Source organism: Scomber scombrus, chromosome 23 (assembly GCF_963691925.1).
Source record: "Scomber scombrus chromosome 23, fScoSco1.1, whole genome shotgun sequence".
NCBI classification, from domain to species: Eukaryota; Metazoa; Chordata; class Actinopteri; order Scombriformes; family Scombridae; genus Scomber; species Scomber scombrus.
In genome coordinates, this window is record NC_084992.1 from 16,690,493 (window position 1) to 16,703,381 (window position 12,889).

The window sequence follows — 12,889 nt, forward strand, 5'->3', positions numbered from 1 at the left end:
ATGTCGCTGTGCCTGACCTCACATCTTTTCCTGCTGGTCCTACCAGTGATGTCACTGATGCTGCTCTTCTCTCCAATTGGTTGGAGCTATGAGAACCTCACCCCTGGATGTCACCTGTATCGTAAGTTTTACACACATACATTCACGGGGTCTCCAAAAACATATATTTATTTTGGGCATATTTTCATAATGAAATAAGCTTCCTTTTTTGGGGGTTTATGGAAAATGTAGTCTTGAGAACAGTAGAGTCAACGGTTCCTGTAGTTGTAATGTAAAGTTTGTATATTGTGGATGAAGATATAACAGTCAATTTAACAATGATGTACTGATATATTAAAATCTGTACCTTCATGCCTGCTCATCCAGCCTTCAACGTGACCATCCGCAGTGACCGCCGTGGCACCTGTAAAGGCACCCACTTGGTCCACGCCTGCGTCGGCTACTGCGAATCCAGCGCCTTCCCATCCAGATACTCTGTACTGGTGGCCTCCAACTTCACCCACAACATCACCTCCGCCTCACGATGCTGCACCATCAGCAAGGACACCAAGGTGAGGGGGAAGAGATCTGGATGATAACTGGAGATGTACTTCATCATCATTCTATCATTTCTAACCATTGGCTTATCGTCTCTTAGGTCAAAGTTCGCCTGGACTGCCCTCGAGGTCGTCACCATGATGAAATAGAGATCCTGACAGCGAAGGCGTGTCGCTGCGACATGTGCCGCAAGTCCCGCTACTGATACATCAAGCCAGCATGCTGCATATCAAACATACACCAGGATAACAACCAAATTACAGTTCAGTCAGTCCAGCGGTACAAAACTTCAGAGTTATTTTCAATGAAGCATCAGTAACTATCCCTTTTCTATCTATAGTATGTTGACTTGTTCTGAATGTTGAAGAAAATACACTTTAACTTATTGATTTAAAATGAATTGGCCTTCCATCATGTTACTGTGAAAACCAGGGTTAGGGTTAGTAGTCATTACTTTTCTAAGCTTTCTAAATTTGAGAATGAAAGGAAAAATTCAAGCAGTAAAACCTACTCTGCATCAGTCACTTGGTTCTGTATTATTGAAATGGCCATTATGGACTTTTGTATATGTGTTCAGATGTACTGTTTGTAAATGTGTGTATGAGTGTGTGTATGTGTGTGTTTCTGCAAGAGAGGCTTTTTAAGAAGCTTGATTGGTACACATTTGTGTTTTTGTCACACTCACTTCAGTTAAACTGAACCTTTTATTTTCCATATTTTTGCTTTGAGGTTTGGCAAACACTTGACTTATTACGCAGCTAGAAATTAAATTAGCTCCATTCCCCTTCCCACTGAGTGACTTTTAAAAAGTGTAAAAAGAGTGTAGTATTGTAATCAATCAAATTGATTTCACCTCTCTTTCATGTTTAAATGAACGAGAACATTACACTGACAGTTAAGACAGGGGTGCTGGTTAACGGGTCGTCACCTAATTCACCTGCATTAAACAAAAAGAGTCAAACAATTGTAAACCTAACTACAATAACCACTAAACACAGACAAGAGACTAAAGAATGTACAAATTTTATTTATATTTATGAATTTGAACTTAAGGACATTTTGTAAATAATATCTATTGATGAAACCAAAGAATGTTTGTTAAAATGAAAAAGAGAAAGACTGCACTGTATAATTTGTGATGAAACTGTATGTCAATAAAATTCTATTCTGCAAATGTAAATTGATTTAAGTGATTACTTGATTTTTGTTCTTTCTTCACACACACGTTTGTCTTTTTATCCTTATGAGCGCACTCATTGACAGTATTCTGTTGTGGTGAGAGTTTGTTGAAGCAGACTCTGGAGATCTGGACACAGAGAGAGGGATGAGTACAATGGACAAAGCAACACTTGATTTGCTGAAGTAAGAGTGGCAGAGATCAGGTAACTACCACTTACCTGACTGAACAATCTGGCAGGGAGTGGAGGGACAGCCAGAGTATTTGAGCAGTGGGCGATGAGCTGATTGCTGCCAGGTGTGCAGGTAGGCAAGCCAGATCCAGGAAGCCAGGCCCAGGACATACACACATAGGCGAACATGGAAAAATAACAAAACGAACCCCAAAACCTAGCTGAACCATGACAAATGGATCCCCTAGCCCCTTACCCTAACCTTAAACTAACTAACATAACTAAATGCCTAATTTCCATCCTTACCCTGAACCAAACCTAAACCTAATTTTTAAAAACAAATCTTAACCCTCTCTTTCAAATTGCCCTTTATATAGGGGGGACCAGACAAAATGTACTCACAACACAGAAATCTTGTCTCAAAAATAAAAGAAAGGTTCTCTCATAGAAAGACATGCACACAGACACACACTCACTATGTATATTTACCTTCGATTACTGGGCAAACTTCAGCTGATGAAATTGAAAAAGGCAAAAGCCCAGCAAAAGGCTAGTAAGTTGCACTTGATATTTACAGTCAATATTTGCTTTTTCTTTATACATATAATGCGAACGTGTCTCCTTTCAGACCAAGTGTTCTGAAATCCTGCATATTAACATCATAAGGTGTAAAGAATAAGGAATTACAGAGATCACTTTGTTCATTTCTTTCTCCTTTCTTACATACAGACATACATAACTACACACACATGGTCTTTAGTCCACAGAAACATGTATTGTTGGGTCACTGATATGAAATTTCTAATCATACTGATTTATTATTATTATTTATAGCTGTATTTCAGGACATTTTCTGTTATTAGAGAGACTATACAAACCATCTCCAGAATTAAACCAATGCTCTCACACTCTGACCTGGGAAATGTCATTCACACACTTATTTTCTCTAGACTTGGCTTCTTTTCTCCATTGATTTAAAGATTTTACTGATCATGTTTAAAGCACGTCGGGGTACATACAACGAAGCTTCATAACAGAGACGTGGGGCCCATTTGAGTCAGTTCAGAGCCTTAGATCCTCAGTTGGGGCCCCTCTGGCCATTCCAAAGTTAAGTCTTAAATCTAAAGATGACTGTGCGTTTGCCATCAGGGACCCTCGGCTTTGGAACCACCTGCCTAAGGATATAAGGCTTGCAGAGTCAGCAACTTCTTTTAAATCACTTCTTAAAATCCATTTTTATCTACATGCTTTTATGTGATGTAATCTTTTTATTGCTTTAATAATTTGTATGTTTTTTATGTCTTTTATTTCTTTTGCTCTTTATGTTTCATCATCCTTCTATCTTCTCTCTTTATCCTAACTTTACCTTAATTTTGAGTTGATATTGCTTTATCTTCACTCATCTTTCTGTTGTTATATTGCCCTTTGAGTATCCTGCTTTTTCCACTTTGTGAACTTTTACGAACACTTTTAAAGGTACTTTATAAATAAAGGTATTATTATTATAGCACTTTCTAAGATTTCTTCCCAGAAGTGCTGTTAATCCTCTCAGAAAGTCACACACAATAATTATCTTGATTTCATCATTTTAATGTGTCTTTCATATCAGTTGTTGACAACATTGTTCTCTGAGAGCGGCATCCTGCCCGTCAGAAGGTCTCACACTCGGTGTCCTGTGTAGAGCAGACAGCACAGTGGCAGTGCAGAGCCATGGGGTAGTGGTACAGAGAAGAGATGTTGGGCTGGCAGCCCGGCAGGCGGGCAGTCATGTGACGGGTACGACTGTACGTACACACACGGTGTTGTCGCTGGATGTAGGGAGGATCGGGGACAGGTTTCTGCAGGGTTCACACACACACACACAAATACACAGGTGGAACACTTTATCTTTTACAGGCTTTACCAACAAAGTTTCTATGCACAAAGCTCCTTAACAGAACAGGTGGAGCTGGGTGTGGTTCTTGCTGTGAGATATACTTATTATTAAAGTGAAAAGTAAACCTTTCATTCTTTTAACTCAGTAATTGTTGTGCTTACAATTTATGATTTGTTAGTTTCTTAATTAGTGAAACTTACTGTTTTAGTTTCATGTTCCTCTTAAGAGAATAGTTTTAGATATGCATTTATTCACTTTATTGCCAACAGGAGGACTGCCCATTAGTCTGACAGCGCATTATGCCGAAACCCCAATAGTCTGAAAAATGCCCATTGTTCTGAAAATAGTATTCAGTTGGTTGCAATTTGCAACCTCACCACTAGATGCCACTAAATCGTACATACTAATCCTTAAAGGAAAAGTCTGGTGATATTCTCTATTTTTCTTCCCATGAAACTACCAAAACCAGCAATGAATTGAGCCTATTAACAAATATTGCCTGTGTAGCCAAAGCCTGATGTAGCTTTGAGTTGTTTTAGCTCCATTTAATAAACGTGATGTTTCCCAGATAATGCTCATCTGCCTTAGCAATGCAGTTTACAATCAGAGTTGTACTGAAGTAAACATGACGCCGAATTTAGAAGAAGACCTCAGTAATATATAAGAAGTCTGTTTTGTCAGATAGACATTATCAGTATCTAATAACCAATAATGACGAACTGTCATTATTTATGGTTAGGTGTTCCACTTAGGCTCGCTCTGTCATCTTTGGCCCTTAGTATCTTTGTGTATTTTGATGTGCTATTTAAAAAATAATTGTGTTTTATGGTGTGGCTATGCTGTGGTTAAGGTCTGGATATGTTAGGCACAAAAACTACTTGGTAAGGATTAGGGAAAGATCATGGTTTGGGTTAAAATGATCACTTGAACTTCAGGCGAGAGCGCTACAGACAACAGGCTTTTGGAACTGTGGGCTTTGGTATAATGGCAGGTGGATACTGCCAGCAGGCATTTAGCTTAGCTTAGCATAAAGACTGAAAGTAATGGAAAACAAACTTGGCTAGCTTTTTTCTCTTGAGGACGTCACTGTTCCCAGTAGCCAAGAAATAGTTTCAGCACACGACAACCCATAACCACAAATTGTCAATTTCATTTTATCAATTGAGCAAACTTCCAAGCCTTTAACCTCCTGAACTTTTTCACTTGGATGGACAAGGATAATCTGTGTGTGTGTGTGTGTGTGTGTGTGTGTGTGTGTGTGTGTGTGTGTGTGTGTGTGTGTGTGTGTGTGTGTGTGTGTGTGTGTGTGTGTGTGTGTGTACATGTGTGTGAGCAATACCTCCCAGGTGTGACAGCGCCCCCAGCAGGCCTCCGTAGTGATACGCAGTCCCTTGCAGCCAGGCTTCTGGGCCACAAAGGAGAACTCTCGTACTGCACAGCCTCGGAAACCGTGGAGCGTGGTGGTCGTCACAGCAACACACACCACGGCTGCCCAGGCAACCAGGAGGAGTAGGAAGGAGAGGGACAAGGGATGTAGATGCATGCTGGGAATGATGGGTAGGAGATGAAATAAAGAAAGAGGGTTAAAGTTTTTATATCCCGGATTTATCAGCTAAGTGACCTCTGCAGGGTGTCATACAGTTCACCATAAAGGGAAAAATGTAATTTATTGTCCTGTAAATATTATTGGTGAGGAAATATTGTATTGATTTAAAAAATAATTAATATTATCAGGAGTTATATGTATTGTGCTCCTCCCCTCCCTGTCATTTGTCATATCATTTTAAAATTAGATGTGTTTTTATAACCACAACATATTAAAATATTCAGTTTGACATCTTATATGAAACAGATAATAAAAGGTTTAATTGACAATATTTTACATCTACAAGGGAAGCTGATCCACTACTGCTCTTTTTAGACTTCCTAGAGTAGTATACTGTATAGTGTGAGAGCCAGCATGACTCCATCTGGTGTTTATTATAGTTACTACAGCCAATAGTGCTGTAACATTGTAAAAAATATATTTGTTTTAAGGGGTAATTAATGATCCGAAGATTACACTTCAAAACAACTATAAAAAAGCATCTTGATGCCATTTAAGCGAGAAATCCAACAATGGACTGACACTCAATTTCAGCTGCATGAAAGGAATTTTTTTCTCCTGTTGTCTGGATCAGAATCAAAAGTCATTTCCTAAATGATAGTATTTTTTAAGCAAACCACATAAACCGCACTGAAATAACTTATATCAGCTCAACTCATCTAGGCTGCAGAGTCTTTCCCTTGTTTTAAGAAATATAGCACTGGAATAGAAATACTTTCTACATGAAAAGAATGGTGTGCCACCAACATTGCACTATGTTCACTCATGTGTACAAAGACTTCATATAGGCTATGAAACTACACTAACTGTGGTGTAAAATAGATTACTATTATCATTATGTGCAATTCTTGATCCTAAAGCAGTTCAAAGTTTCCTAATAGTGAATGAAAAAAATATAATACTAAATACCTGCTCTATGTTACTTAATGAATAACAAAAACACATCTCACCTTCTCAGTTGAGGGTCTTGCAGAGATTTGAGCTGCTGGAGTCCTGTGTGTCTCTGCTCAGACAACAACCAGTGAATGGAACCAATCTGTCTTTGTTGTTGTTTTTAGAAGGCCATTAGGGCGGACGGACACTCTGACATCATAGCAATTACAATGAAATACCATTAGAGACCCCAAGCCAGAAATAATGGAGACTCCCTGGAAAATACTGATGTTTGTCTATGTTTTGTTAACCTCAGCTTGTATCTCTCTGTGTGTGTGCGCCAGTGTGTGCGAGTTCAGTTCTTGATCCAACTTTTCTCAGTGATGTGAAGAGTATCAGCACTGAACTTGACACCTACACTGACTAAATGATTTTCAGTAACATGTAGAAAGACCTGTAATTTTCAACTTTTAACCCAAAGAATTGGGTAAAATCTACATTGCTGTGACTTTAACAAGCAAGTTTATATTAAACTAATGGTGTTAAATCAGACTTTACATCACAGTGAACGTGTGAGAATGTGTGACAAATGTGTTATATCTTTGGACATAATTTTGCTACCTTTTCCGATTCCATTCATCCTTGTAATGCAGACTTTGCTAATTGAATCTCAACACAACAATATTACTGACAACTTTCAAGAGCTTGCTAATTAATTGTGTTCAAACATGAATGGAAATTAATGGCTATCTCAAATAAATGTAAAACTGTAGCCTCTAGTCTGGACTAAAAGAAGAGTGAATATTGGGTTTACATTCATCAGGTGGCCAGAAACAGGACTCCAACTGAATATCAATGTTGCTATGTAGGCCTATCTGTTGGATGTAAAAAATGTAGCAACCGTTTCTCAACAAGTTCACTAGTTCATTTTATCAGTTTAAAAGGTGATAATATGTCAGTTTATGTGTGCAGCTTGTATCTGCTGCCCTCAAGTGGCCAAAAACCAGTTAATGCAGCTTTAAGGAGCTAAAACTTGTTTTAAAAAAAACCCAAAAACTGTGCAAAGTCTTCTAAAACATGAATGTTAAAATATTAAAGCTTCATTAATTAATCATTTGCATGACTTGGAGGCAGCAGAGCAAGCTGAAATCATAATGATGTATCATCTTATAATGTTGTTATGCCAAACACGTTTGCAAACATGCAATTATTTACATAATGAGAAATGGAGCAACATCCCATCACTTTTTCGAGTTGTTTTTCAGGCTCTTTACTCCCAAATGCTCCACTATGTTCACCAGCTAGTCACTAAGCTGCCATTTGGTGTCAGCGAGGTAGCATATTTATCAGAGCTTTTCCATTAAAAGCAGCTGCTGAGTGGAGTTCACAGGCTGAAAAAATGACAATGAAGGACGGCTGAATACAACAGCAGAGTGAAGGGACAGTTCTTTTGTGGGTTCATCACTTGGAGCAATATCATTCACATTACAAACGGTCATTTGATATTGTCAATATGAAAATATTGATTCATGCAAATCATGCCTGTAGATGAAGGATGTAGATATCCTACACAGGAGACAAGAATGTGACACAAGAAACAGCGCAGACTCCCAGAGTGTTTTCTCAAAGTGAAGTTTCATTTTTAGCACATAGTTTTTTTTCTCCATTCTACACCCCCCTGTAATGTTACGTACAGTAGTAAGCCTCTCTACATTCAAACCCCCCACCACTGTGTTGGTCCCCAAAATATACATCATCTTCTTCTTCTGCATCGTCTTAATCATCTTCTCTAAGGTTTTTCTTCAACACAACAAACACAGACCATTGGGCAGACAGTGCAAATCTAGAAATTCAGTGAAATTGCTACGTAATGCGGTTGTAGGTTTCGGTAACATTATATTCTCATTCTCGTTACTGTTGCTCTGACTTATTGCCATTCTATCGTTTCTAACTCTATGTCTTTTCTTTCCTCTGTCTTTCTCCTCCTCTGTTTTTCACCTTCACTAACTGCTTTTTGCTGAATCGGTTCACACCTCCCCTCTGATTTAAAGCATTTGCTTAAATTTGGCCACGTGAAAACGGCCACAGATGGGAAATGTGATGAACCGAAAGCAGCAATATAATGGCTGTCTGTGAGGCGATACCAGAGCTCTCCGCATACACACTCTCTCCTTTCTCGCTGCCTGTTCTGGAGCAGTTCTAGAATGGACAACAGAATTCATGAAAGAGAAATAGTATTGTTCGTTGTCATTAAAGAATTCTAGAACAGTGGGAGCAGGGGTTCTAATTTCCCCGAGTCAGCTGACCGACTGACAATAACAATCAAGAGGGTTTTTGAATAAGCTAGCCAAAACGAAAATCATAAAAAAGCTGAGTTTCATGACAGCGAGGTCAAGTTTTGTCTCTTTTCGGTTGTATTTTTGAGTGTTTTTTGTTTTTTTGCCTGAGTCAAAGTAACGTTTCAAAAATCCAAACAAATGAGCGTGTTTGCTTTTAGTCTGCCAGCCAGATGGTGTTTGCAGGTGTTTACTGGTACAGTATGAGGCTACTATTACACTTAATCAATCATTGTAATCTATGTGGTTGCCATGAAGCAAGCTTGTAGTTCTTTCATGCATGTTTACATTCCTGTTGTGTCCAGAAACGGCAAATGCGAAAGAAAAGAAAGGTGCCTTAAAAGGAAAAAAAAGATGTAGCATTGTTGAATCCAACTATAAACCACATTTGCTCAGTTGTCATGGAGACGGCTTCATTTCAGTGCTACGTTTTGAACACCTGCCAAACTGCTGAATACTGAGCCATCTCTTTGACAACCGAGCAAATGCCATCCACCGATGAAGACCATTGCATGTGGTTGTGGCTACGAGAAAAGCTAGTAAGTGGCCCTTGAGTGAAGATTATGTTGCCAAGCTACTAACCCCATTCAACAATTAACTTTCACTTTGGCTGAGCAACACGTTGGAAGTTGAAAACTGGACTTTGGATGCATAATCTGCAAATGACGTGAAATGCAAAACAATAGTGTCTATGTTTGAAACCAACAACTTCATTTGTACTAAGAACAGATGACAGAATTGGTGTGATGGCAGCCTGAAAGTTTTAGAACAAGTCAAACTCAAACCAAGTTAAAGTGCTCAACAAAAAAAAGTTTCGCAGTAAAACTTGAAATGTCAAATCTGATAGCTTCAAATTGAATGGGTTTCAAAACCTCGTTGACTCAGGCAGGATTTGAAGTGAGCATTTTGAAAAACTGCTGGTTTGAAGAGTTTTTGAATGTTTGGTTACGAAGCAGCCGACAGGTAGCTCTGCGTCTCAAGCATAAAAAAAAAAACAATCAATCAATTCGTTTTACGATACATTCGGATTCAAACCCTGTCCCTCAGGAAGGAGAGAAGCAGAGAGAGAGAAAAAGAAGCAAAGAGAGACCTGTTTTCTCTCGTTCTCTGTCACTCTGTCTACGCACATCTCCTGCTCACCGATTCACTCACTGGATACACACCAACACACACACGCACACACACACGCACACACACACACACACACACACACACACACACACACACACACACACACACACACACACTCACACAACCTGACCATCATCTTCAAATAAGGTTACATTTCCTGATCAAATAGAAAATAAATAGCATCAGTATCAGTTTTCCACAAAATGAACAAGATCATACAAAAACCAAGAAAAAAAACAACATAATTACAAAGCAAAATCATTTTCATCAAAGAAATTTACACATAAAGTACCTTTAAGACAATGTGAATATCAAGGACGCAACAGGAGTAAAAACAAGAGTGGGGGGGTAAACATTTGAGTGTGACACCCACTTCCTGTTTAACCCCCTAAAAACACAGATCCTGAAAGAATGAAAATATTGCTAAAATAATTTTTTTTTTCAGTTTTTTTCCCTCTCTTTATCCCATCACTCTATCATCATGATCAGACAAGAATAAACAGATTTTTGTTGGTTCACACCGAAAAAAAAAAGTTATCATCGTCATGGGCGCCATCTAGCAGCGTCAGGTCTGCTGAGCCTAAATAAACAGACGCTCCAGGTTCGGAAAGTCAACTGGATTACAGTGTTTTTCTTTTGGTTTGGGATACTTGTGGTGCGCTTCATTCATCCTCCCGTAACATCTGTGTTGGGTGGGGCTTCCTGGTCTGTATGGATACATTTTTGGTTTGGCTAATTAATAAAGTTGTTAAACTTTTCACTGAAATATTATTATGATTTGTGTCACAACATCAATATTAAAGGTTCCCTGTGGAGCAGCTCTATGGAGCAATGTTTTTATAAGTGGGGTCCCTGTTTTGTTTACATCGTGCAAGAGCACAAGGACACAATGCATATTTCTGGTGGCAGTTTCACGCTACTCCACTTATCAATTATGTGGCGTTAACGTGTAAAGAAATTTTAAAATGCGCCAACAAAGGCAGTGGTGAAGTAGACAGCTAGAGAGCAAACACGGATGTAAACAATGCACGATTTAAAATATTCAAAAAACTGCAAATGTTTTAAGAGGAAGAAAATGCATCATTTTGTCATTTGTCAAGCCACAAAGATACACACGGTGCGTTTTGTTGTCTAACACTAAATGTAAACAGAAATTTTGTTTACAGCCAAACTCCACAGGACACCTTTAAAAAAACAATATAGTAATGACCTTTAAAAGTGGAATGTTTTTTGATTTTTATGCAATAACCCTTTAAAATACACCCACCGCACCACAAACATCCAAAGTTTCAATATACAAGAAAAACAGCCATCAATCCAGTTCATTCCTCCCCTGATTAAGGTCTGTTAAAGGGGAATTCTGCTGAATTTCAGCACTCACATTATGGCCTCATACAGTTAACGTGATGTGAATTCAAAATTCGAGCCGGCCTTCCCCTTTATGGTATCTGCTACACTAGTGTTTCTTCCATAATACACTACAGAAATATCCAGAGACATATGTATATATATAAAAACATTATCATCATCATCATCAGTAGTACTTAGAGTAGAGTAGAGTAGTAGTAGTAGAGTAACAAGTAAGAAGAAGGAACATTATTGTACTTTATATCATTTTCATCATCTTCATCAGTGGTTATTTAACCTTCTGGGACTTAAGGCTCGCCCTTTGGTGGAACCCGACAGAATGGGAGAGGAGTTTAGCGCCAGAACCAGGTGTGTGTGTGTGACTGTGTCAAAAAGAAATTCATGTTCATGCATGTATGAAATATTTCGGTGCATCAATCGATTGTTGGTGTGTGAGATTTGTTTTACCTGTACACACTCTCTGTCTGTTTCTCTGTAGCTCTGTCTTCTCATATTTACAGTAAATATGTACCTGCATCTGTGTGTGTGTGCATGTACATGTGTCTGTGTGTGTTTGTCTGGTCTGTGCGGCAATAGTTTTGGGACATTTGTGTGAAATTGTTTCTTTTGTTTATTAATGTATTGTGCTATCCACGCATGAAATAAGCATCTCTGACCAAAAGATAAATACAAGGCCACAGTACAGCCTTTGACTCGGTTGGTTAAATGTTGAAACAAGTTAGACACATGTTAAACTTTGTTAGTGTTGCACCAAAAGAGAAATTTCATCCCTTATTTTGAGGCTGATTTAAAGCAGGTCAGCCACCAATTTTTGGGTACTGTCCTGCAGCTTAATAAACTGCTGTTCATTAAAATGATAGTCTGCACTTTTGGACAATATTCATCTTCTGATCTGCAACATAATGTGTGTACAGCAAAAAATGAACCAGTTTCACACAACTCAGAAAAAAAGGTACAATTTTTTTTACCTTGGATCACTGAGTTTGTGCGCTTTTTCACAAAAAGCTACCACCTCGATGATACAAGACACAAAAACCTGTGGATTCATTTTGTACCTTTTTTTTTTAATCTGAGCTCTCCCAACACTTTTACCATCAACTTTCATGTCTTCTCCCTGTCCCCTAACCACTGTGTTATCTCATCTTTGCGGGGCGACGTCTAGGTGGCACTCTCCCCAGCACCAGAGGAGGCCCCGCTTGGCTTAGGCTCGGGCTGGTCAGTGTGAGCCGTCTGCGGAGACGAAGGGGTCGGCGGGTCCCCTCTCTCGCCTCGCTCCTGGAGGTTGCGCTGGTTCCTGGCGGCCTCGGTAAGCATCTGCAGCCAGCGATCCTGGTGTTCCTCCAGGCCTCGCCACAGCTCGGTGCGCTCCCTCTCTCGCTTCATCTCCCTGGTGAAGCGGGTAGAAGAGAAAAAGGGAGGTTTAAAGAAAGAGAAATGAGCCGTTAGAGGGAGCCCGATGAAGAAGCTAATGATGCATCTGATGAACTGAAGGCTTCACTTTTATATTTGTCTCCCATGGTCGGATAGAGATTGTAAAATGATTGTTGAAGTAACAAGAAGAGAAAAAGAGAATGGTTGGAGAGAACAAGAAAAGAAAAGTAAAGGTAAAAAGATAGTAATGTCATGCTTCTATTTACACTTGCATGTGTCTGTCTGTGTATTTGGAGCCAGAATCAGGATGTGGTTAGCCTAGCTTAGCCTAAAATTATCATCCCATTTGTTTCATCATATAACACAAGCAGAAATATAATAATGTGTGGTTTGAAGCAGGGGGTGGGGGTGGGGGGTGGAGGGTGGTTACGTGCTAGAACTA

General features: G+C 39.1%; 3 protein-coding genes across 3 annotated transcripts in view; 1 reads left to right on the forward strand and 2 right to left on the reverse strand.

The window, feature by feature from the left end:
- Positions 1-742, forward strand: gpha2 (glycoprotein hormone subunit alpha 2). The gene is made up of 3 exons (XM_062445135.1): positions 1-121; positions 367-551; positions 638-742. The coding sequence occupies exons 1-3, from the start codon at positions 1-3 to the stop codon at positions 740-742; spliced, it is 411 nt and encodes a 136-aa protein (XP_062301119.1).
- Positions 743-3,535: 2,793 nt separating this feature from the next.
- On the reverse strand, positions 3,536-5,305 carry gphb5 (glycoprotein hormone subunit beta 5). The gene is made up of 2 exons (XM_062445103.1): positions 5,102-5,305; positions 3,536-3,724 (listed from the first exon to the last, which is right to left on the reverse strand). Exons 1-2 carry the CDS (start codon positions 5,303-5,305, stop codon positions 3,536-3,538), a joined length of 393 nt encoding a protein of 130 aa, XP_062301087.1.
- A 6,872-nt stretch (positions 5,306-12,177) lies between these two features.
- Positions 12,178-12,889, reverse strand: part of ppp2r5b (protein phosphatase 2, regulatory subunit B', beta) — a 33,749-nt gene continuing 33,037 nt past the window's right edge. The window contains exon 13 of the mRNA XM_062444377.1: positions 12,178-12,463. Coding sequence (XP_062300361.1) covers positions 12,235-12,463 — 229 coding nt within the window. The 3' untranslated portion in view covers positions 12,178-12,234. The remainder of the gene's footprint in view (positions 12,464-12,889) is intronic.